We start from the raw sequence: 20,991 nt of genomic DNA on the forward strand, positions 1-20,991 counted from the left end.
ATACACTGCGGTCTATCAGGTATTGCGTTGTTTCTGCTCCCCCAAGTCCCTCTTCACATGCGCCAAGAACTGCGGCAAAAAGGTGTTTTGTTTTGCTGAAAATTACGTGTTTTGGTTTTTTTCCCTCAAAAATGCTTTGGCTAAACATTCTATGAAGTGGAAAATCAAGCGCAAAATATAAGAAGCGCTTTGGTTTGTGGCTTTTTTTCCCCAAAATTTAGCCCGCTCCTGTTTTTGATTTTTTTACTGGCGTTTTCCTCGTACGCCCCTCTACCGGAACATTCCTGAAATACGCGGCGTTTTTTAAGGCGTTTGAAATAACAAGTGTGCGGACGTAAAAAAAATACGTGGAATGTGCCGCGGGTAACAAAAATAACGCAGTGGAATAGAAATAGTGTGTGTGAACGGAGCACGATGCTGTGGTGCGTAATATGTGGAGAATTCCAATGGCGTTCCGCAGGGCACAGTCTTGATACATCTCCGGGCTCACATGACCGTGTTTGCCGTGCGGGCACGCGATGGCATGCGTACTTGCTGCGTGCCACCAATCCCCACACTATCTAATGCGGACCAAGATATTGCATGCCGCCATTTTTTTCACACACGACTAAAAGCCTATGGGAGATTGGTAGTGCGTATTACGTATGCAAAAACTGCGCGGGTAATGCGTATGCTCGTGTGACAGCATAGCCAGCTACCTGTAGTTTTTCAGTCACAGAAGTTGTAATTGGAGGCAGTGTGACAGAACTACAGGCAGCCATGATGACTGCATGGGAGGGGTGCTGCTGAGAGGGTTAATATCTGGGGGGGGGGGGGTTACTTTCCCTTTAAGGAAGTCTGACTTCCTCGGTTCCGGCTCTACACCGGCGGGACTGATACATTGTAGTCAGTTGTGGCTGCGCAGAGGAGCGGGCAGAGCGCCGCCGACCACAGCCGACGCCATGCACAAGGGCTGGAAGAAATACTTCGGCCAGAAGTCCCTCAACGAGGTGACCATGGACGAGTATCTGGGCAGCCTGGGGCTCTACAGAAAGCTGACGGCCAAGGACGCGTCGTGCCTCTTCCGAGCGGTGTCCGAGCAGGTAACGGTGTGAGGAGAGCGCCCCCTCCGGCCCGCACTACCGCCGGCCGCCATAGTCAGAAACTTCAGTCATGTTGACGGGCTCTCATGTGAGGAGCTCTCCACAGGCCGGATAGGATTCACTTTTAGGAGATATATATATATATATATATATATATATATATATATATATATATATATATATATAATATAATTTTTGTTTTTCATTTTACCATTGCAGCTGGTGGAAAATGGAAGCAAATGCAAAACTATCTGTTTGCTTTCATTTTTCGTTTGTGTGTTTTTTGTTTTTTTTCCCCATTCAGCCGCTCTCAATATGCCCCAGCTGGATGGAAGTAAAGGCCCAGGTGTGAACACGGCCGAGGTTAACTTGTCATTGACCTTGCCTTTCTCTCATATATAGTTGGCACATAACTCGGCTGTCCCTCGCACGACCTTATGCATATTTGCGCGTATTTGTGGTGGTTTTTTTTTTTTGCACACAGATTGGCGTATTTTGCTCTGCTTTTTCCGTCCTCCCGGCACGTTCCTTCTATGCGCAGCAAAGAGAGACCGATTGAAGTGGCAAATTAGTCCGATGAGTTCCGCATGTTTCCTGTGCAATTCCGCAGGGTTTCATGCTGCTTCTAGCATAGTGCGTGCACCTGCGCATCCCCATTGACTTCTATGGGGATTTTCGGTGCGCAAATCCTCAGGATGATACAACACTTTTTTTTTTTTTTTTTTTTTTTTTTTGCAAGTAACGAAAATTTGCCGGCACACTACGCTACCTGTGAACGAACCCATTGAAATCAACGGGGTCTATTCTCAGTGTACAGATTTTGCATATGTGAACACGCTCATGTGAAGGGGGCCTTAATGATGGAGTTGATTTTGGCATTGAGGGCTTAATCCCTTAATCCCTTTAGTGACCCCCCCTTTAAAAAAAAAAAAAATAACTACTTTATCCATCAATGTAGCTGTCTGAGGGCTTGTATTTTGCGGGACAAGTTGTAGTTTTGCAATTTAATGTACTGAAAAGCTTTTTAAAAATTCCAAGTGGACTAAAATAAAAAAACAAAATACCGCCATCTTTCAGTGCATCTTGTTTCTACGATGTACACACTGCAACAAAAAATGAGCTGGTAACTTTATTCTATGGGTCAGTGCGATTACTATGATACCAGACCAATGTGTGTGCTTTTTTTTTTTTTTTTCCGTTTTTTTACTGTACTTTAATTTTTTGTCAGATATTTAAGTCATCTGCGTGCAATAACTTTTTTTATTCTTCTATCACCATAGTTGTGCGAGGGCTCATTTTTGGGGGATGTCCTGTAGTTTTCATTGCTTCTATTTTGGAATACCTACAACTTTCTGATTTACTTTTTATTGCATTTGTTTCTTGGAGACGCGGCGACCAAAAATCACTTTTCTTGCATTCTTTCTCAACCCCCCCCCCCCCCCCCGACTACGTTCACCGTGTGGGGTGAATAATGCATTCCTCTGATAGATCGCACGTTTACGGACGCGGCGATATCAAATATGTATTTGTGTCTTATGTAGTCTTATTATCGGGACTGCTGCCGCCGGGTGTCCGCTGTCATAAACGGCGCTGCTTGCAGCATGTTTTCATCCGGTAAAATACCAGGCAGATGAGCGGGAGGCAAACTTGCCCCATTATAATCAATGAGGTCCATTTGGTTTCATCACAAGGTGGAGCCATTCGGTCAGGGGGCTCCCCGAACTGAGCAGGAGACCGGAACCCCGAGTGCAGATGTGAAACCACCCTAAATTTAGACTTTATCAACTCTTCAAAGTTTAAAAAGGGTATTGCAAACAACTCGACAATGTAGAACTTTCTGCAGGGTTAGTAAGGTCAAGCACTACCTTGTTTTTCAGTCATTTGCTTTAAGCCCTAAACAATAGGCTTATGGTATGAAAGGAGTCCAGGGATAGACGTGTTAGGCCTCATGCCCATGGGTTGGTTGGATTTCACATGCAGGAGCCCCCAGTGGAATCCAACCCTGCCCTCAGCAGTGCCCGTGTGTAGCCAACATCTTTCTTTCTCTGTACTGCTGATGGTCCGCTCGGACATGTGCAGTACAGACTTTTTTTTTTTTAAGTGCTTTTCCACAGGAATCCGTGGCCCGTCTGCAGTTTCAATTGCGGACGGGCCATTATGCCGGACGGCTGCCATTGACTTCCGTGTAAGCCGTCTGCGCAAGAACCGCAGTGACTTGGGGCCGGGCTCACATGACCGTATGGTAATACACTGCATACAAGTTGCAGTGTTTTACGGGTGTAAGGAATGTGTATCCCTGCTTATTGTTGCGTTTTTGGTCACTTAATGCCTGTGCATGTACATTGTATTTCTACATGCGCTGTCCTGTACGGACTTCCTGTGTTTTTTTTTTTTTTTTTTAACTTCTCGTGTTTGCAGCAACATAGAAATCGCCACACATACGCAATGTAATTGCATATGCACTACTTTTCAAACACACCCGAAGAGAATTATGGGGATCTTGCTCGTGTAATACACGGTAAAATAAAACATGCTACGTTCTTACTTGCGCATTGTAACATATGCAATAAATATAGTCAAGTGTTTGAACAGTGAAAATCAAGATATTTTTATTGACCCCCGTTTACTGCGTAATGTCCAATGCAAATATGTTTGTGTGAGCCCACCTAAAAGTAGATAAGTCTGTTTTACTAAAAAAAAACAAAAAACATAAGGCTGAGTTCCTACAGGGCGGAATCGCCGCAGAATTTCCGTGCGGACATTCTGCACGAAAATTCCGTTGGCAATCTTTATCCCAGGATGAAGTAGCAAAGTGGACGAGATTTCCCAAAATCTCATCCACACGCTGTGGAGAAGCTGTTGCGGCCAAGCAGCGCAGAATTCAAAGCCGCGGCATGTCAGTTTTATCACAGTCTTCGCTGCGGCCGTCTATCCTCTCTATGGGGAGAAGTGACCGCAGTGGAATGCAGGCGGCGAAACCACTTTAAAACCTGCGCTGAACGGTGCGAGTTTTGAAGCTGCATTTCTGCTGTGGAAATCTCGTGGAATTTCCGGGCGATCCCGCGGCGGTCATTCTGCCCCGTGTGACTGCAACCTAATGTGTCAAATCTAGTAAGGGCTTGTTTCAATAAAAAGCCAATTTCCATAATACTAGTCATGCAGGACTCCTCTGTCACAAAGTATCAGCAGTCCCTGGCCGGTCCCTCTAGCAAATGAATGGCTGGGGAAATGTACAGCTAGCCACAACGATGCTTGGTGATCAGACAATTAATTGCTGACCTGTTATATTCCTAACAAGTTTCACCACGGTGAAATACCTCCATTAACCCTTTCCAATCCACTGTCTGACCTCTGAAGACATTATAATTTAAGGCTGTACAGCTCTGAAGTTGGATGACATCCGTCGAGGTTCTCTTACTGTATATTGCCAGCCTCTCTGCTGTTGGAGTCTATCCAACGTGTCACCTCATGTAGTACTGGCTTTAGCCACCATATAGCGCCGTTGTATAACAGCAGACAAAGAGTAAGGCCCCTAGGAAAACCAGGATACAAGTTGGATTGGAAAGGGTTAAAGATTAGAGATGAGCGAATGTACTCGTTTCGAGTACTTACGCACCCGAGTACCGCCATTTTCGAGTACTTCAGTACTCGGGTGAAAAGATTCGGGGGGCGGGGAGAGGCGGGGCGGTGCGGGGGGGAGCAGCGGGGAACAGGGGGGAGCCCTCTCTCTCTCCCTCTCCCCCCCACTCCCCACTGCCAACCCCCGTGCCGCCACGGCGCCCCCCGAATTTTTTCGCCCGAGTACGGAAGTACTCGGAATTCGCGGTATTCGGGCGAAAAAGGAGCGTGCCCGAGCACGTTCGCTCATCTCTATTAAAGATGGATACGAAAAATGTTGCACAGCAGATGCATGATGAGCTTAGAGAATGTCCACCAGGCTAGTCACCACTTTGACAATTCAATACCCTTTTAATAAACCACTCAATGTGTTTTGTAGTTACGTTTTGGTTAGTCTAGCCCAGTCTTTTGTAACATGTGTAGATATACTTTTTTTCTCTTTAAACCTATCTGTTCTGGTTATATTTTTCAGCTCTTCTACTGCCAGATTCACCACAATGAAATCCGAAAAATGTGCGTGTTATACATGAGGAAGAATGAAAAGCTCTTTGACTCTGTAAGTTCAACTTTATCTATCTGCAAGTAACTAGTCCTAGAAAGTTATACTGTATCAATGCTACAGCTGCTCACCCCCCCCCCCCCCCCTCCATGGTGTCTAATGGCTTACTAAAGCTGCATTGAAATAAAACACATTGATCTGAATGGGACTACTCACAGGAGCGATGCTTTTATTTACCTTTGTGTCTGTTTGTAAAGAAAAAAATAAAACAAAAACTCATGCGTAAAAATCGCACCAAAAATTGGGCGTGGATGCAGCCTACATTATGATTATAAGCAAACACAATCCAATAAAACGTACACACAAACCATTGTCCTTGTGATTCGTCTTTGAATTTAATAACCAATAGATCCCCAACCTCTGTCCCCCCCCCCCCCTCCCTCTGTTAACAGCAGTCGCCTCAGACATTTTGGGCAGCTGCAAAAAAAGATTTGCATGATGTTGAGGGGGAATCTTGAACAGTTCATCCCTGCAAGTCTATTTCAGTTCATCAATATTTCTGGGATGCTGTGTGTGTGTTCAGTCCTCTTCTAGTCATGCCACAGCTTCTCATAATGGTTCAAGTTAGGTCTCTAACTTGGACTTTGCAAAACAGTCTTTTCCCTTCACCCATGAATGCACCAGGAGAGAAAAAGGCTCTACCCGCAAGGACAGGAAAACTGAAGATGAAAAGGTGGAACTTTTCCACTTGCGCTGACAGGGTGGGTGCAGGAAGGACCTATTTTTTAAATTTTTTTTTTTTTCTCACCTGATGGTTATCAGTTGGTTCCTTACCAGCCTTATATCAGGGGATCCTGGTCTAGGAGCATCACTTGTGCAGTCTTATGGATCCTCTTATGTTCTGTGATGCTGTGCCATCCAGGAGTGCAATATGTGGAGTGGTCTTTGCCTACTCCTGGTTCCTCCATGGTGATTCACATGCTTTGTTCCAGAGGGGAGGATCTACTGTCATAGGCCGCGTCGCTTCCAATGTTGTGAATTCTAGTAGCGGCGCCTGAAATTAATAATGGTTGAACCTTCCATGACAACTTTGGCCCTACTCCACCGCTGGTATTTTCCGGATTACAGTGATGGTCTTAAGGGTCTTTGGCCCTGTTCTAATATCTGATTATAGGTTCTTTTGTAGGAAAGACCAAGGAAGCAAATGACAAAACGTGGTGTGCTCTGTATTCAATAAACTTGCCTAGTACCTATAGCAAGAAACTATGTAGGAAATGTATACAGCATAATGTTTCAGAACAATCACCCTCTTTTTGTATTAAAAATATAAATTTAATGTCTAAGATTAAAAACTATAAAAGACAGAAAATGTTTTAAAGAGCCCTAGTAACTCAAGGGGAATTTTTTGTTTTTTTGAATCCCATTTTGGATTCTGAGGTAGCGATATTATTAAACCTGGTGAATTTACTTTAGCTGTTTTTTTTGCTTCTCCTCCTCTGATGGTTCTGAGGAAGGCTGTCCTTGCTTCACTCCTGAAGTTACAGATAAGCTTCTAAAAGCTATTAGAGCCGCCATGGAAATGGAGGCACCAAAGGAGTCTCGTTCTATTTTAAGACCTTATTTGCAGAATTAGAAAACTGCAAACCTAGGACCTTCCTGGTGCAGAAGCGTGTTCTTGCCTGAGTTAAAAAAAAAAAAAAATAGGAAAAACTGCCAAAAGATGTTATGCCAAAAGGGGTAAAGAGGAAGTATCCTTTAGAGGTTTCTGCTAGTCGGGATAAGGCTCCAAAAATTGGCGTAGCTATCGCAAGGCTTTCAAGGAGGCTGGTTTTACCTTTTGATGACATGGGATTGCTTAAAGACCCTTTGGTTAGAAAGGCAGTGAGTTTTCTTAAAAAGGCCTCGGCGTCATCAGCCTCTGTTAAACCTAATCCAGCTGCTACCTATACTACAAGAGCATTAATTATTTGGTTGCAGTAGTTAGAGTTGCAGCTGACAGGACTCCAAGACCTTTGTCCATTACTCTCCCCTTTGCCTATTATCCAGAGGGCAGTTTGTTTCATGGCTGATTTTTCTGTGCATGCGGTAACTTTCGGCTAGAATGTCATCCCAGACTAACCCGACTCGTAGAGCATTATGGCTTAAGAATTGGTCAGGAGATCTTTGATCACAAAACAGATTGTGCTATTCCCTGTCAAGGAGAAGATCTGTTTGGACTGGTTTTTGATGACCTATTGAAAAAAGCCTCTGACTTAAAAAAAACAACAACAAAAAAAAACATTTAGACTTCCTTTTTAAAAGGCCCCTTTTACTGCTTTAGAAAGCAGAAAGATGGATCGGTTAGGAGGATGGAAGGTGGTATGTTGAGAGGTAGGAGAAAGTGTCTTATGTTTGGCAACTCCTTCCCCGATCAGAGAAGAACGTCTAAGCAACAATGACACCAGGGATCGGGCAGGAGGAGGGCTGATATTATTCCTGCCTGGTCTTGGATAAAAGACACTAGCAGAAGGTTTGAAGCTGTAATTTTGCTTTCTTTCCCTAGAAGGAGATAGTTACCAAAAACTTGGAGGGAGCAGGGCGTCTGGCATAATAGGACAAGATATTAGGGTTAATTCACAAACGGGTCTTGGTCTATATAAGCCCAGACTAGATGGGTTTGTGTTTCTACTCTACCCTACTCAAGTTTATGGCCACTCAAGCTTTCACAAAGTTATCCAAGATGGCAGCACACATAAGGTACAAAAGAATGTGGTTTTTTTTTGTTTTTTTTCTTTAATCTAGCTGACTTCTTGATGGTCAGAAGGACTGAGTATCAGTGCCGGAGTCTCTTATGTATTTTCTATCTGTTAGGAAGAAGCTAGGATGGGTTGTGAATTAAAAAAAAAAAAATCAAAACCTGTTCCTGTGATGCGTCAGGGGTTTCTAGGGAGAGTGCTGGATTACCCAGTTGGATTTTAAGAAATCTCATCCACATGGTGTGGAAATAACCATGTGCAATTGATGTGCTGTGGATATTTGTTTGTACTGTGGATTAGTATGTATTTCACCTCTTCAAGTCAGGAGACTGAAGCAGCATCAAAATCCACATGTGGCTTTTGATTTAAAAAATTTTTTTTTTTTTTTGCATGGATCTACCCCCAAATCCGCAGCACCGCATATAATATGCTACGTGTGCATTTAGCCTAGAACCGCGGCTGGGATTAAATGTCAAACTTGCAGTGATGGTTTTTTTTTAAGCTAATTAACCCTTTCCAGTCCAATTTGTATCCTGGTTTTCCTAAGGGGCTTACTCTTTTTCTGCCGTTATACAATGGCGCTATCTGCTGGCAAAAGCCAGTACTGCATGAGGTGGCACGTTGGATGGGCTGCGACAGCAGAGAGGCTGGCAATATACAGTAAGAGAACCCTAACGGATGTCTACCAACATTGAAGCTGTACAGCCTTAAATGATGTCTTCACAGGTCAGACAGTGGATTGGAAAGGGTTAATCCATTTAAAGTTACAATAAGGTGTTGCCTGATGGGGGAGGTGGGGAGAATACCTATTAAAAAAAATGAAATAAAACAAAACAGCTTTCTAATAGTGTCCACATGTTTTGCCTTTCATATAGTATGTAGAAGGCCCTTTTGAGAAGTACTTGGAAAGATTGGAAGATCCTAAGGTAAGCAATTGGCTGGATGGGCTTACAGGCAAGGTATTTTGTGTGCGCAGAAAATGAAGCGAGATGAGAAAATGTTCTGATTTAGGGCGCCTACCCACTTGCGTTGCCGATTTTCGCGCGTGAAAAACGCGGCGTTTTCCGCAGCCCTCCATTGACAATCATGGGTGCATTAAGAGAAAAATAAGGACACATATGCAACTGACAGTTCCTATGTGAAAAAACCCCACCAAACGGAAAAAAAAAAACCCAGATGGACAAAAACACATTCTATACTAATTGCTCTTGAGAAAAAACGCAAAACATCGCAGGAAAAAAAATCGCAAGTGGGTAGGCGCCCTTAAGGTCTGTTTCACACCGACTACAAAATCGCACAATTTTATAGCGATGCAACATCGCTAAATAAACGCATGTATGTGAAGCTCATGCTTTCCAATGGGTTCTTTCAGGCTACAAAATATCTAATGTGAAAGAACCCATAAGCTTCACATACATGCATTTTGTAGCGATGTTTCATCGCTACAAAATGGTTTATTTATTTTTTTTGAGCCTGTGTGAAACAGGCCTCAGTATGCCATTTCTCATACACTGACTACAGTGGCTTTTTTTCCCTAGCTCTTTCTTTCCATTCACTAATTTTACCCAAATATGCGTCAAAAACTGCTTGTTGTCTGCAATTTGTTTAAAAAAACAACAAACTCTGCATTCAAAAACCCCGTGTGAAGTCTTGAAACAGTGTTTGGTTTTTACAGTTCCTAGACAGTCCTACTCAGTCGGACCTTTGAATAGCCAAATACAACCTACTGAAAGACATCACACCGTGTTCTGCTGTGTGTGTGAAAAAAAAAAAAAAAAAAAAAAAAAAAAAAGCAGTTGCTTTTTACAGGAAAGACCTTGTAAATGGCATCATTTTATTTCTGCTTCTCATCTTGTTTTATTCCATATAGGAGAGTGCGGGCCAACTGGAGATAACTGCCCTTTCCTTGATTTTCAAGTGAGTAACAATTAAGACGTCTCACTTACCTGGTTAAGGCACTAGTTTCCTTAAATGTTACCCACGCCTTCCCAAATCTGTCTAAGGGCAGATTCACCCGGGCGAGCATGATGCTATTATTTCCATTCACTCGTGTGAAATAATCCACTCAAAAGAATGGATTTTATATTCATGACTTTTGTGTGCATGAATGGCGCACGTGTGAATGAACCCTAAGTGTTAGAAATGATATCGAAGGCCCCCTGTCTACGGGCGTTATGGTATCCCATGGTGGATCACCGCCACTTGGGAGCAGAAGCCACAGACGGAACTCCGCTGTCAGCCTAAACTGACAGGCTGACCGCGGAGAATCGTGGCAATTCGCAGCATGCTGCAAATTGCCAGCCGCGAGCGGAGAATCACAATGATTTTCCGCTCATGGACACGGGGCCGGCACTTTCCATAGCAACGTTATGGAAAGCTTCAGACAGCGTGATTCGCCGGCGTTTTGCCGCCGGCGGAACCACGCCAGTCGACGGGGGGCCTAAGAATTTGAAAACTTGACAACTAGTTCTGAAATTGTTATGCTGCCATGGGGACAAACAAAATTTAGTTTAAAGGTGTTTGTAGGCTTTACAAAACGGTCACTTTGTTCATGTGCTTGTTAAATGCTAAATATTAAGCAATTTCCTAAATGGTCTTAATTTAAAAGTTGCTATAGTCTTGCTACTGTGGCGTAAATGTCTTCACTTAGCTGGCTGATCTGTTGCTCCTGAGACAGACCCAGCAGCACCCTGAGAGGTTGGGAAGGTAGATGCAGGGAGGAAAGCGCGCACAAGGCATTTTAAGGGGAGAAAGGAGAGACCACATAAGCAGTGTAGAAAAAGCATAAGAACCAGTGCAAACTCTTCAGGGGAAGATCATACACTCCTTGGTACCAGTGTCTGTATCAAGGAAAAAGCGATTTCTCGTGGGCTGTAGACTGAGAAATCGATGCAGTAATGAAGCTGCACCGACATGTGAGAGCTGATGGTGGAAGCATGGTGGACACGCATATGTTACACCACATGAGAAGAGTCCGACTAGGATCATTTTGCAAAATGCGTTTTGAGGAGTCTGATGGTGCCAATTTCTTTGATTCTGCAATTCTCATTGCTTGGTGTATCTTATTATGCTGTTCTCTTATGGGGAACTTGGTCATCTTCTTTCTACATTTCCAAAAAAATTTATCCCCTTCTTTCAGCCAAAACTTCATTCTTTACAAAAGCCCTGGTAAACCACCCACCTATGCAACTGATCTTAACTGTGATGGAAAGGTAAGTGGGGGAATGATAACTTATTTTCATCAATGCTGTTATGTTCACCTTTTGTTGCACGATGCCGTCAATGTACATACAAAAAAAACTAAAGGCTCGTTGTATATGGTGTGGTTTTCTTCTAAACCCCTTTTCCCCTTATTGGTGTTTACCTTACAGGTAATGTTGTGTTGCTCCACCAATTGGCACTATGATTCTGTATTTACTAAGACTTTCCAGTCAACTGCTGCCATTTGTCAAGGTATGTATATACAATCTCTTTTTTGTTTCCTTTTTTGTATTTTTTTATTTTTTTGTTTTCTTAATACCATGAACACACAAAAGGAGTTAAACCAGTTCAAGCCATTTAGATGCAGTTGTGGCTTTTCTGAGGGCCACCATACACATTTAAGGAAAAAATTTCAGATCTAATTTTAACGGGTTCGGTTGGCTCTTATGGGCACCTCCTGACTCCTCCAACAGATAATGTTTGGTAAAGGATAGGGTACGTTGAATTTCAACCCCAAGCCTTTTATTCTTCCTGGACAGAAGTCAATGCCGCAGGTGGGTGTCTATATGGCTTGCTCTACTCTGTGACCATTGGAAAACGCATGACTGCTCAGCCAAACCAAGCATGCAATTGGGAGTCGTGAGAAATGGATGTTGGCTTATCAAGCATTTGGCTGGATGCTATTGAAGGTGTAGTAATCAGCTGTTCTCTATAGGGCAAGCTGTGTATGGCTTTACATGTGAGGGGGGGGAAATATATCGAGCCATTCATATAAAAGACCATTCATGTAGCCTGGCTCTACAGGAGTAGCTCCCTCTTCTGGCTCAAGGGGGAAGTTCTGAGCAGGACAGCTGCTGTTGTGACATAAGACACTGGGGCTTATTTACTAATACGATCTAAAAATTAGATGATGCAATTTTACAGTTTTTGGCACAGTTAGGCCACAGTTTTTGGACAAGTTGGTAAATCTTGGAAATAGTAAATCTGCCCAACTATAACTTTTGGAGTCCACATCAGTGTACCACATTCTTCTCGAAGTATTCCTCCGGACTGCAACTGTAGCTAATGGTTACAATTTTAAAGTTTCTTTACAAAAAGCCTCCATGTAGCCCAAGTTATGTTTAAATCCAGGACATCCAAACCCATGAGGGAAAGCTCCTGTTATACCAGAAACACATTTGATCAGGTGTGTTTCTGTAGAAGATGTTTGCGACTGACTGCTGCTCATTTGCGATGAGCGCTTTGCCTGACAGTCAGACAGTCTAAGCATGTGATAGGTGCATGCATTAACCAACCAGTGCTGCTTCTGCAGTAAAGGAAAGTGCTCATTTACTGACAGTCTGGTAGTAGTGAAAAATTGCTACATTGTCAGCAGGTTTTGGTGTTTGAGGGAGTGGATTGTTGCTGTAAGGGAATATTGCTGCATGGGGGGGGGGGGTAAGCTTGTACTCAAGGGGTGATGTTCCCAGGGAGGTCTGTGCTGGGCATGAACATATGACTCTCCTCTGAATCCTGGGCGCTTGCTGCCCATACATGTCTATGGGAAAGCATACATGTTGTTCATGAAGACTCAGATCTTCATGCTTAGTGTAGACTTAACAGTGGGAAACTGGTGAGTATAACAATAACATCCCCCGACTCCGTCACCTACTGGAATAATTTATGGTGCTGGTCCGAAGTGACGGGATTTCTTGGAAGATGCCAGGGAGGAGACTCTATACATGGTATGTAGTCGTGGGCACCCTGCTGACGATGGATCACACAGCCGGTGTCCAAGGAGTTGGTTCAATTTTCATAAAGTGATTAAAAATGACATGTCTTTATTTGCCTTTTTTTTTTTTTTTGCGTCTAATAGCTCTGTCTTTACCCCTGGGTTGGGTCTTTTCCGTTCCAACTTATCTGCCCTTTTAATGAATTTGTTTGTCTTGTACAGTATAATGTAATTATCTGCACCCTGTCAATCTGTCTGCATTCCACATGGGCCTGACCTAACCTTTCACTAGTATTTGTTCCATGAGTTTTTTTTTTTTTTTTGTTTTTTTTTCTTTTCTCCCCATTGCATTGGTTTATTCTATAGGTAAGTGTCTGTTCAGGGTTTTCATGTAAGATTACACCTTCCTACAAAAAAATTATGAAAGTTAAGCACACAAATGCATGTACCCCCAAACTGGTGCCATTAACTGTAATGACTCTACTTTTAAGCAGCTTTAAATGTTGTTGTAGTCCTCTAGATTTTTCTCCACATGTTGCAGATTGGCTGTGGAAAATTCATCCACACGCTGGACAAAATTTGTAGCCTAAATTGACCTGCGTTGCCGACAATCACAGGATGGCACATTTATGCTATTTTTCTGAGCATACTTCTGCTCTTCAAATAAGGAGGTGAAATCCACATTAAAATCTACATGTAACGGATGTGGGTTGGGACACGGATCCACACTAACATTCTGCTACGTGTGAACATAGACTTAACCCTTTCCAATCCAAATTGCATCCTAGTTTTCCTAGGGTACTTACTCTTTTTCTGCCATTATACAACAGTGCTATCTGCTGGCTAAAGCCAGTACTGCGTGAGGTGACACGTTGGATAGTCTCCGACAGCAGATAGGCTGGCAATATACAGTAAGAGAACCCCGACGGACGTCTTCCAACATCGGAGCTGTACAGCCTTAAATCATAATGTCTTCAGACGTCAGACAGTGGATTGGAAAGGGTTAAGAGGTTTCCCTACAACTTAAAAGTAGAGCAATATGACAATGCTCCTATTTGAATGCTTTCCCTTGATCTTTTCTTGTAGCTGTTCTGTATGAATGTCTATACAGAGATGTGTTTGGAGTAGATGAGCGAGAATTAATTGCTGCTGTTGAGCTGTTTCGAAGTGGGTCAAAGAAGAACCGCAACAGTGCATCCACCGGCAGCGAAGATGCAAACTATGAATGCATTGCAGAACACAGCAAGATATACGCTGATGGCAGGTATCTGTTCAGCCACTTACACATTTTATAAGGAGCTTTTACTGTTGTAATGCACTTATAGGAAGATGCTTAAGCTGACTACATATACTGTAGGTGATGTCTACATACTTGACAAAAAGCTTAAATCCCCAGTTTGTGGAGTGAGATGGCCATGTGCAGACTTTATTGGAAGGGGTCCAATCCATATCCAAAACTTTCCCTGATCATCCCTGACTTTGTGATGCTCATATGTTTGGATATGAAGTCATTATCTGTCGTCGCCATCCTTGCTCCCTCTTCTTAAATGCTAAAATGCTACAGGAATTAAAGCTATATTTCCTTTCAGACAAGAAGAATGGGAGAAAAAAGATTTTGGCAATCCCTTGGAGGACAAAAACAAGCAAAGCACAGAGGAAGTGAAGGTCTGATGTGTGTAGCTTACACGTTGTAATCTAAATAGTTGTATATTTTATAATATGAAACCCTAATGGACTATGATACTGTAAGGGTGGCATCTTCTTGTTCTTTAGATGGCAGAAAACCCAAACAAAATGCCATTTCCATACAAGGTCTTGAAGGCGCTTGATCCAGAAATCTATAGAAATGTAGAATTTGATGTGTGGCTGGACAGCCGAAAAGGTAAGCATGCTAAATCATGTGAGTGCTGTTGGTGGTTAAAGATCATTGGTTTTTATCACTTTTGCAATACCCCCCTGTGTCCTGTGGGACCTTCCACAGCTCGCTTTCTAGTAGAGCATAGAGACAACATAGATGTTCCAAGTAGGGAAACCCTTCTATCGGCCAGAGTGGAGAGCTGCTTCCAAAAAGACACCGACATATGCTTGGGCTGGAATGTACTAATCATTTCTGACTTAGTGCACCTTTAGCCAAAAAAAGGGTCATAAAAGTTCCTGTGTCCTTTAGCCAGGAGACTGCCTACTTGGCATCCTCCATAACACTTTCCTAACAGAGCAGGATGCCAGCATACTGTTAATATCTGAGCAAGGTCCAGAGTCACATGTACTACTATGGCAGTCCTCTTTCAGGTCCTGCAATGCTAGACCTTGATCAAACACCTCTTCAGTACTTTAACCCTTTCCAATCCAATTTGTATCCTGGTTTTCCTAGGGGGCTTACTCTTTTTCTGCCATTATACAACGGCGCTATCTGCTGGCTAAAGCCAGTACTGCATGAGGTGACGTGTTGGATAGGTTCTGACAGCAGAGAGGCTGGCAATATACAGTAAGAGAACCCCGACGGACGCCTTCCAACATTGGAGCTGTACAGCCTTAAATCATAATGTCTTCAGAGGTCAGACAGTGGATTGGAAAGGGTTAAAGGGAACTAGTCACCCAGGGGCAAACAAAGAATGTAGTTGGTTTCTTGTCTGAACGATTATTCTGTGTTAAAGGGCTCTAAGTCAAAGAAAACCCTTTGTTCTGATGATCAGGGGGGGTACCAAAGGTTGCGGCCCCACCAATCATGAAGTTTTACATTTTGACTGACTTTGAAGGACGACCGTTAACACATATTTTTTACATGGGAACACTTTAACCAGTGAAAAGGCCTTGATTCTCCACATTCATGTTGGCCACTTTATAGGAAATTCTTCATAATTCCCACTACTTTCTGCCTTGAAGTCAATAAGGTCTATTAATGTTTCTTCTGTGCTGCATTGTAGAGCTTCAGAAAACTGAATACATGGTGTTTGCTGGAAGACATTACTGTCTGGGTGATAAGTGTCAGGTCAGTGAGACTCTTCTACAAGGAAGTGTAATTTTGTTTTGCAAGTTGTTAACCCTAAATATGGTTACGTGGGTTTATTAGAGTGCGTATACAATACTTTTACATTTCTAGGTGCGTTTAGAGCCGGGTGGGCGATTTTACAATGCTCATATACAAGAAGTTGGGCAAGACACCAATTCTGTTACAGTATTTATTGAAGAACTGGCAGAAAAGTAAGTTTACCAAAAACCTGCATGCATATTAAAACTTGTTTGGTAGCAGTTGGCTTATTGTCCTAGGAAGCAACTTGCATGAAGTAATTTGGACGGCTGCTGTATACACTTGTAATTCAGTGTGGTGCATATATGGGCTAAACCAAAAATATATTGCTTTGCAGGCACATTGTCCCTCTTGTTAATTTAAAACCAGTCACTCAAGTGAATCCTGTACCAGCTTGGAATTCGTCAACTAATCGCAAGGGAACAAACTACCAGAAGATTGCTGCTGGTTACCAAAGTGACATTGGTTTGTATATTGAAACTTTTGATGCCTAATAAACACAATTCTCACATTGTCTACTTGCATCATCTGATTTTGTCCAATTATACACTGTTCGTAGACCACACTGCTTTACAAATGTATTATATGCTTCTGCTGTTGTGTATTCGGCTCCATTAAGCTACTTGCACACTGACTATATTAAAAAAAAAAATTATACCTGAGAATCTGGGGCACAATTCGGCTCAGACAGTGCATGGACATGCTATCCATGTGCTGTCCATTGTAAGAAACTGTCCCTGCACATGTATACGTTTACAGAGGAGGGCAAACAGACTGGAGTTAATCAGTCTGTCAACACAATCCTCAAAAGACATGGAGGCATGTTCAACATCAGTTTGACCCTGACCCACCAGCTATAGTAGCCCCCCTATTGGAGCACCCTCTTCCTACCCAAAGGCAGGGGCAACAGGGGTATTCATTGATGGAGTACCAGAGTTCTGTGGTATATACTCTCTCCTCTACCCCGCTCTTCCTGACCCTTTTTTTTTTTTTTTTTTCTTCCCACTTGCACTGCAACCCCCTTCACCCTGTTCCCAAACCACTACCTGTCTTGAGCTCCTGGTGGATGTGCTTTGGTGCAATTTACACTGGGGCTTCCCTTTAAGAGACAGACCCATTTTCTCCCTTTCGACACCTTGGGGGACGCTGCTGCTCTTGTGCTGGAGGGCGCTGGTAGCAACTCGTGTGGCCAAGACCTTTGGGCTGCTGCGGACTACTTATCCTGGGTTTTGCTTCTATGTAGGGTTTTGCTTCTGCTTTCCATTGCCCATTTGTGCTGCTGCTGCCTGGGGATGAAGATTGCAGTGTGGGGTCGAATTCATTCTTCAAGCACCATAGGACTTTTACTTTGTGGGAGGCTGTGCACGCCTGTGCCTGCAGTTTTCTCACGAGTTTCACAGCTGAGCACTGCTGTACTCCTGACCCTCCACCCCCAAACCTAGGCTTCAGACTAGCTGTTGCGCTCCTAGTCTTCAATTACTGGAATGGGCATGCTCCACCCTCAAGCGGTATCAAATCTTATTAAAGCCTCCAACACCATTATAGACTGGCTGGACCACTCTGTTAACTGCTACAGATGACGTTTGCCATGGAAGATCCTGGAAACGGGCTAGGCATCTTCGCTGGAAGTGATCGTTTAGCTCCCCTGCATTGGCATCTAGCGCAGTCCTTGTGGCAATGTGTTCGGAGCTCTCCTCTAAAGACTAAAGATTCTGACTTGGATGAGGAACAGGCATCTAAGCTCTCCTATCTGGTTGATGGCTTGATTGTGGTAGTGAAAGACACCCTTCAGGTGAAGGATCAGGCACTGGCTTCACCTGCGGAAACTTTTTCATTCAGATGCCCGACGCATTCTTCTAAGGTCTTCCCCACTCATACATAGTTTGAGGATGTGTTGACCAAAGAATGGAACCTTCCTCCCCCAAAAAATGCTTCACAAAGCCAAAGTGTTTGTATGCCATGTACTGATTTCTGGAAGACTTGTTTTAGAAGTGGTCATCTTCCCCTGTAGTGAACCCAGTTATCTAAAAAACACTACCCTGCCTGTGGCAGATCCCTCGTCCTTTAGGGATGTATATGACAAAAAAAAAAAACCTGAAATCCCTAGCCAAAACTTCCTTTGAGGCAGTGGGTTTGGCACTTTCACCTTATTTTTGCTTCTACTTGAGTCAGTAGGATCACTACTGAATGGGCTGAGCAACTGTCGTGGCATTCTTTCTGGCTCTTCTCCGTAAGAAATATCAGACATTGCGCAGGCTGGAAAACTTTTTTTTTTTTTATTTGTGAAACCTTAAGTATGGCCAGACTCGCGCAGCGGCAAGAGGAAACTGAGGTGGCCAAACTATGTGGCTCAAAGTCTGGGCTACAGGTACCACCTCTAAGCGGTTTTTAGCACGTCTTCCTTTTTTGGCTCTCTTCTCTTAAGCACCAGGCTGGATAAGATTATTTCTCAGGCCACTGGTGGTTTTGTTTTTCCCATCCATAACACAAAACAAAACCGGCTGTGTGAGATCTGCACAGAAGTGGCATCTGTTTCGTTCCTTTTGCTCCTGCCCACAAACCTTGGATAAAAAGATTCTCACAGGAACAAAAGCTCCTACAAACCATGTACTTATGATATTCCTGACTACAATCCGCCAAGTCCACCTTTACTAAATCCTCTGCATGAAAGGCAACTCCCACCCAAACCATCCAGGGTGGGGGAACTACTTTTTCCATATTTAGGGTGACCTTGCTCACTCATGTCTCAGACATCTGATTCAAAAGGTCATCTCTTGATGCTCTGCCAAAGTTTTCCGCCTGCACCTCTTAACAGGTTAAATCTCTGTCAAAGTTTGTCTTCTGCATGGAGTCATTGAGAAATATCACTGCATCCATGGAATTGGAATTCCTGTCGTCGATCGACCCCCCCCCCCCACCACCACCCTGATGCATATCTTCTTATCCTCGTGTGTCCAGCACATCTGCAGTTACTTTGCTTTGCTATCCAGTTGGAACGCTACCAATTCACAGCTCTTCTATTCAGGTTGGCCACGGCCTTCTGAGTCTTTCCAACGTTTCTGGCATCGGTTATGGCTCTCTTCCACTCTAAGGGGGAATAATGGCCATCCCCTATCTTAACGACCCCTTGGTGAAGGCCGTGACTTGGTCAGACAGACTATCTGAAAAGTCTCCATTCTTGACACTAATGCTTAGAATTCCCTAGACAAACTTCCAGCTCCTATTCGTCTTTCCTCAGTTTCCGCTCATTGTACAACTTCTCAAAAAGATCAAGATGGAAGGCATTTTGGTGTTTGTTATAGTTCCAGACTGGCTTTGATGCCCGAGGGACTGCTATGTGGAGCTTTATCTGTGGAGTTGACATGGTTCTCTGTATGGCGATCATAAATGTTTTAACACTTTGATATTTACATTGACTGTTTTTATCTCCGAAATCCTGCTTGCATACAACTGATTAGCTTGGTGCCTGCAGGAGGGGATATAGCTGGAAGGAGGAGCTAACACTTTTTGCTTAGTTTCCACCCCCTATTTGCTATAGCTAAACCCACGGTTTTCAGCTCTGTCCTCCAATGAATGTAACGAGATTTTAAGAGTACAAAACTCTTCCATCCCCTTTAAGTGAAATTTAAAAACAAGCATAAACGCAATTCAAACAAACGCATGCTATTTCTGTCCTTTTTTTTTTTTTTTAATAACTTTTTTAGAACTTTTTCTTGTCCAAATATAACTTGTGTAAGTAAACTTATTGACCATGTAACGTGAAATTGTTTTTTTTTTTTGTCTTTTTTTTGGATTTAGAGCTGGACCTCAAATCCAGGAAGAGGCTTTTCAAGAAAGTACGTGTAAAGGAGGTTTGTAGGATTAATCAGAACAATGGGGTGGTAATCTTACCACTCCAGTATAGTAATATACCTGGTGTAAGTTATTTTTCTTGATTCATTATTTGCAGACTGCAGCCAATCTTGCATCATATGAACATTACAGACCTCCGCAATCTCCACATCGTCAGAGCCGTATCTTTGGAATCCCAAAGTCAGTTATATATGTTATGTATGATGTAGTAGAGAAATATTTAATATACTTGGAGACATTATAAAGATGGGTGTGTAAAAATCCATTCTTTGTAGCTTTATCAGCTGAAAGTGGAGGAAAATTTGGCTTTAACATAATAGGAATTTGTTTTTCTGTAGTCCTTTTGTGTGCTTGACTTAAGGTTCAGTTTCACACTGTTGCATTTATTACCCTGCAATACTACATCTTGACAAACCTTAAAGGGGTTGTCCCGCGGCAGCAAGTGGGTCTATACACTTCTGTATGGCCATATTAATGCACTTTGTAATGTACATCGTGCATTAATTATAAGCCATACAGAAGTTATCAGAAGTTATTCACTTACCTGTTCCGTTGCTAGCGTCCTCGTCTCCATGGTGCCGTCTAATTTTCAGCGTCTAATCGCCGGATTAGACGCACTTGCGCAGTCCGGTCTTCTGCTTTTCTCAATGGGGCCGCTCGTGCCGGAGAGCGGCTCCTCGTAGCTCCGCCCCGTCACGTGCCAATTCCAGCCAATCAAGAGGCTGGAATCGGCAATGGACCGCACAGAAGAGCTGCGGTCCACCGAGAGAGAAGAACCCGGCGGCCATCTTCACCAGGTAAGTAAGAAGTCACCGGAGCGCGGGGATTCAGGTAAGCACTCTCCGGGTTTTATTTTTAACCCCTGCATCGGGTTTGTCTCGCGCCGAACGGGGGGGCTATTGGGAAAAAAAAAACCCGTTTCGGCGCGGGACAACCTCTTTAATGTTTTAGGACTTACATTTACTTGGAAAAGTGTTTATACTATGCTTCCCCAAAAATAGGTCTTACTATCGGGTTTTCGGGGAGGCTTGAAATATAAGGCCTCCCCAAAAATAAGACCTAGCTAATGCACCCATAAAAAAAATAAAATAAAAAAAATAATCAACTAACCTGGTCCGTGGCGTCATCCTCGTCTCACAGCTGCTCTTCTGCTAGGTGAGGGGGCTTTGAATACCCCGCCTCCAGCAAAGTGAATGACATCACTGTGTGATTGGCTGCCGGCGCTCGATTAGCCAATCACAGTGCTCGCTTTGCTGGAGGCGGGG

General features: G+C 43.3%; 1 protein-coding gene across 1 annotated transcript in view; it reads left to right on the forward strand.

Moving 5' to 3' along the window:
* ALG13 (ALG13 UDP-N-acetylglucosaminyltransferase subunit) overlaps positions 1-20,991 on the forward strand; it is a 69,881-nt gene that overhangs the window by 21,565 nt on the left and 27,325 nt on the right. The window contains 15 exon segments of the mRNA XM_066582113.1: positions 887-1,082; positions 5,173-5,256; positions 8,810-8,860; positions 9,805-9,851; positions 11,074-11,146; positions 11,306-11,387; positions 13,933-14,110; positions 14,436-14,511; positions 14,620-14,728; positions 15,771-15,835; positions 15,947-16,047; positions 16,212-16,343; positions 17,864-17,868; positions 19,673-19,800; positions 19,803-19,906. Coding sequence (XP_066438210.1) covers positions 887-1,082; positions 5,173-5,256; positions 8,810-8,860; positions 9,805-9,851; positions 11,074-11,146; positions 11,306-11,387; positions 13,933-14,110; positions 14,436-14,511; positions 14,620-14,728; positions 15,771-15,835; positions 15,947-16,047; positions 16,212-16,343; positions 17,864-17,868; positions 19,673-19,800; positions 19,803-19,906 — 1,431 coding nt within the window.

The sequence above is a fragment of the Eleutherodactylus coqui genome, chromosome 10 (genome assembly GCF_035609145.1).
Source record: "Eleutherodactylus coqui strain aEleCoq1 chromosome 10, aEleCoq1.hap1, whole genome shotgun sequence".
Classification (NCBI taxonomy): domain Eukaryota; kingdom Metazoa; phylum Chordata; class Amphibia; order Anura; family Eleutherodactylidae; genus Eleutherodactylus; species Eleutherodactylus coqui.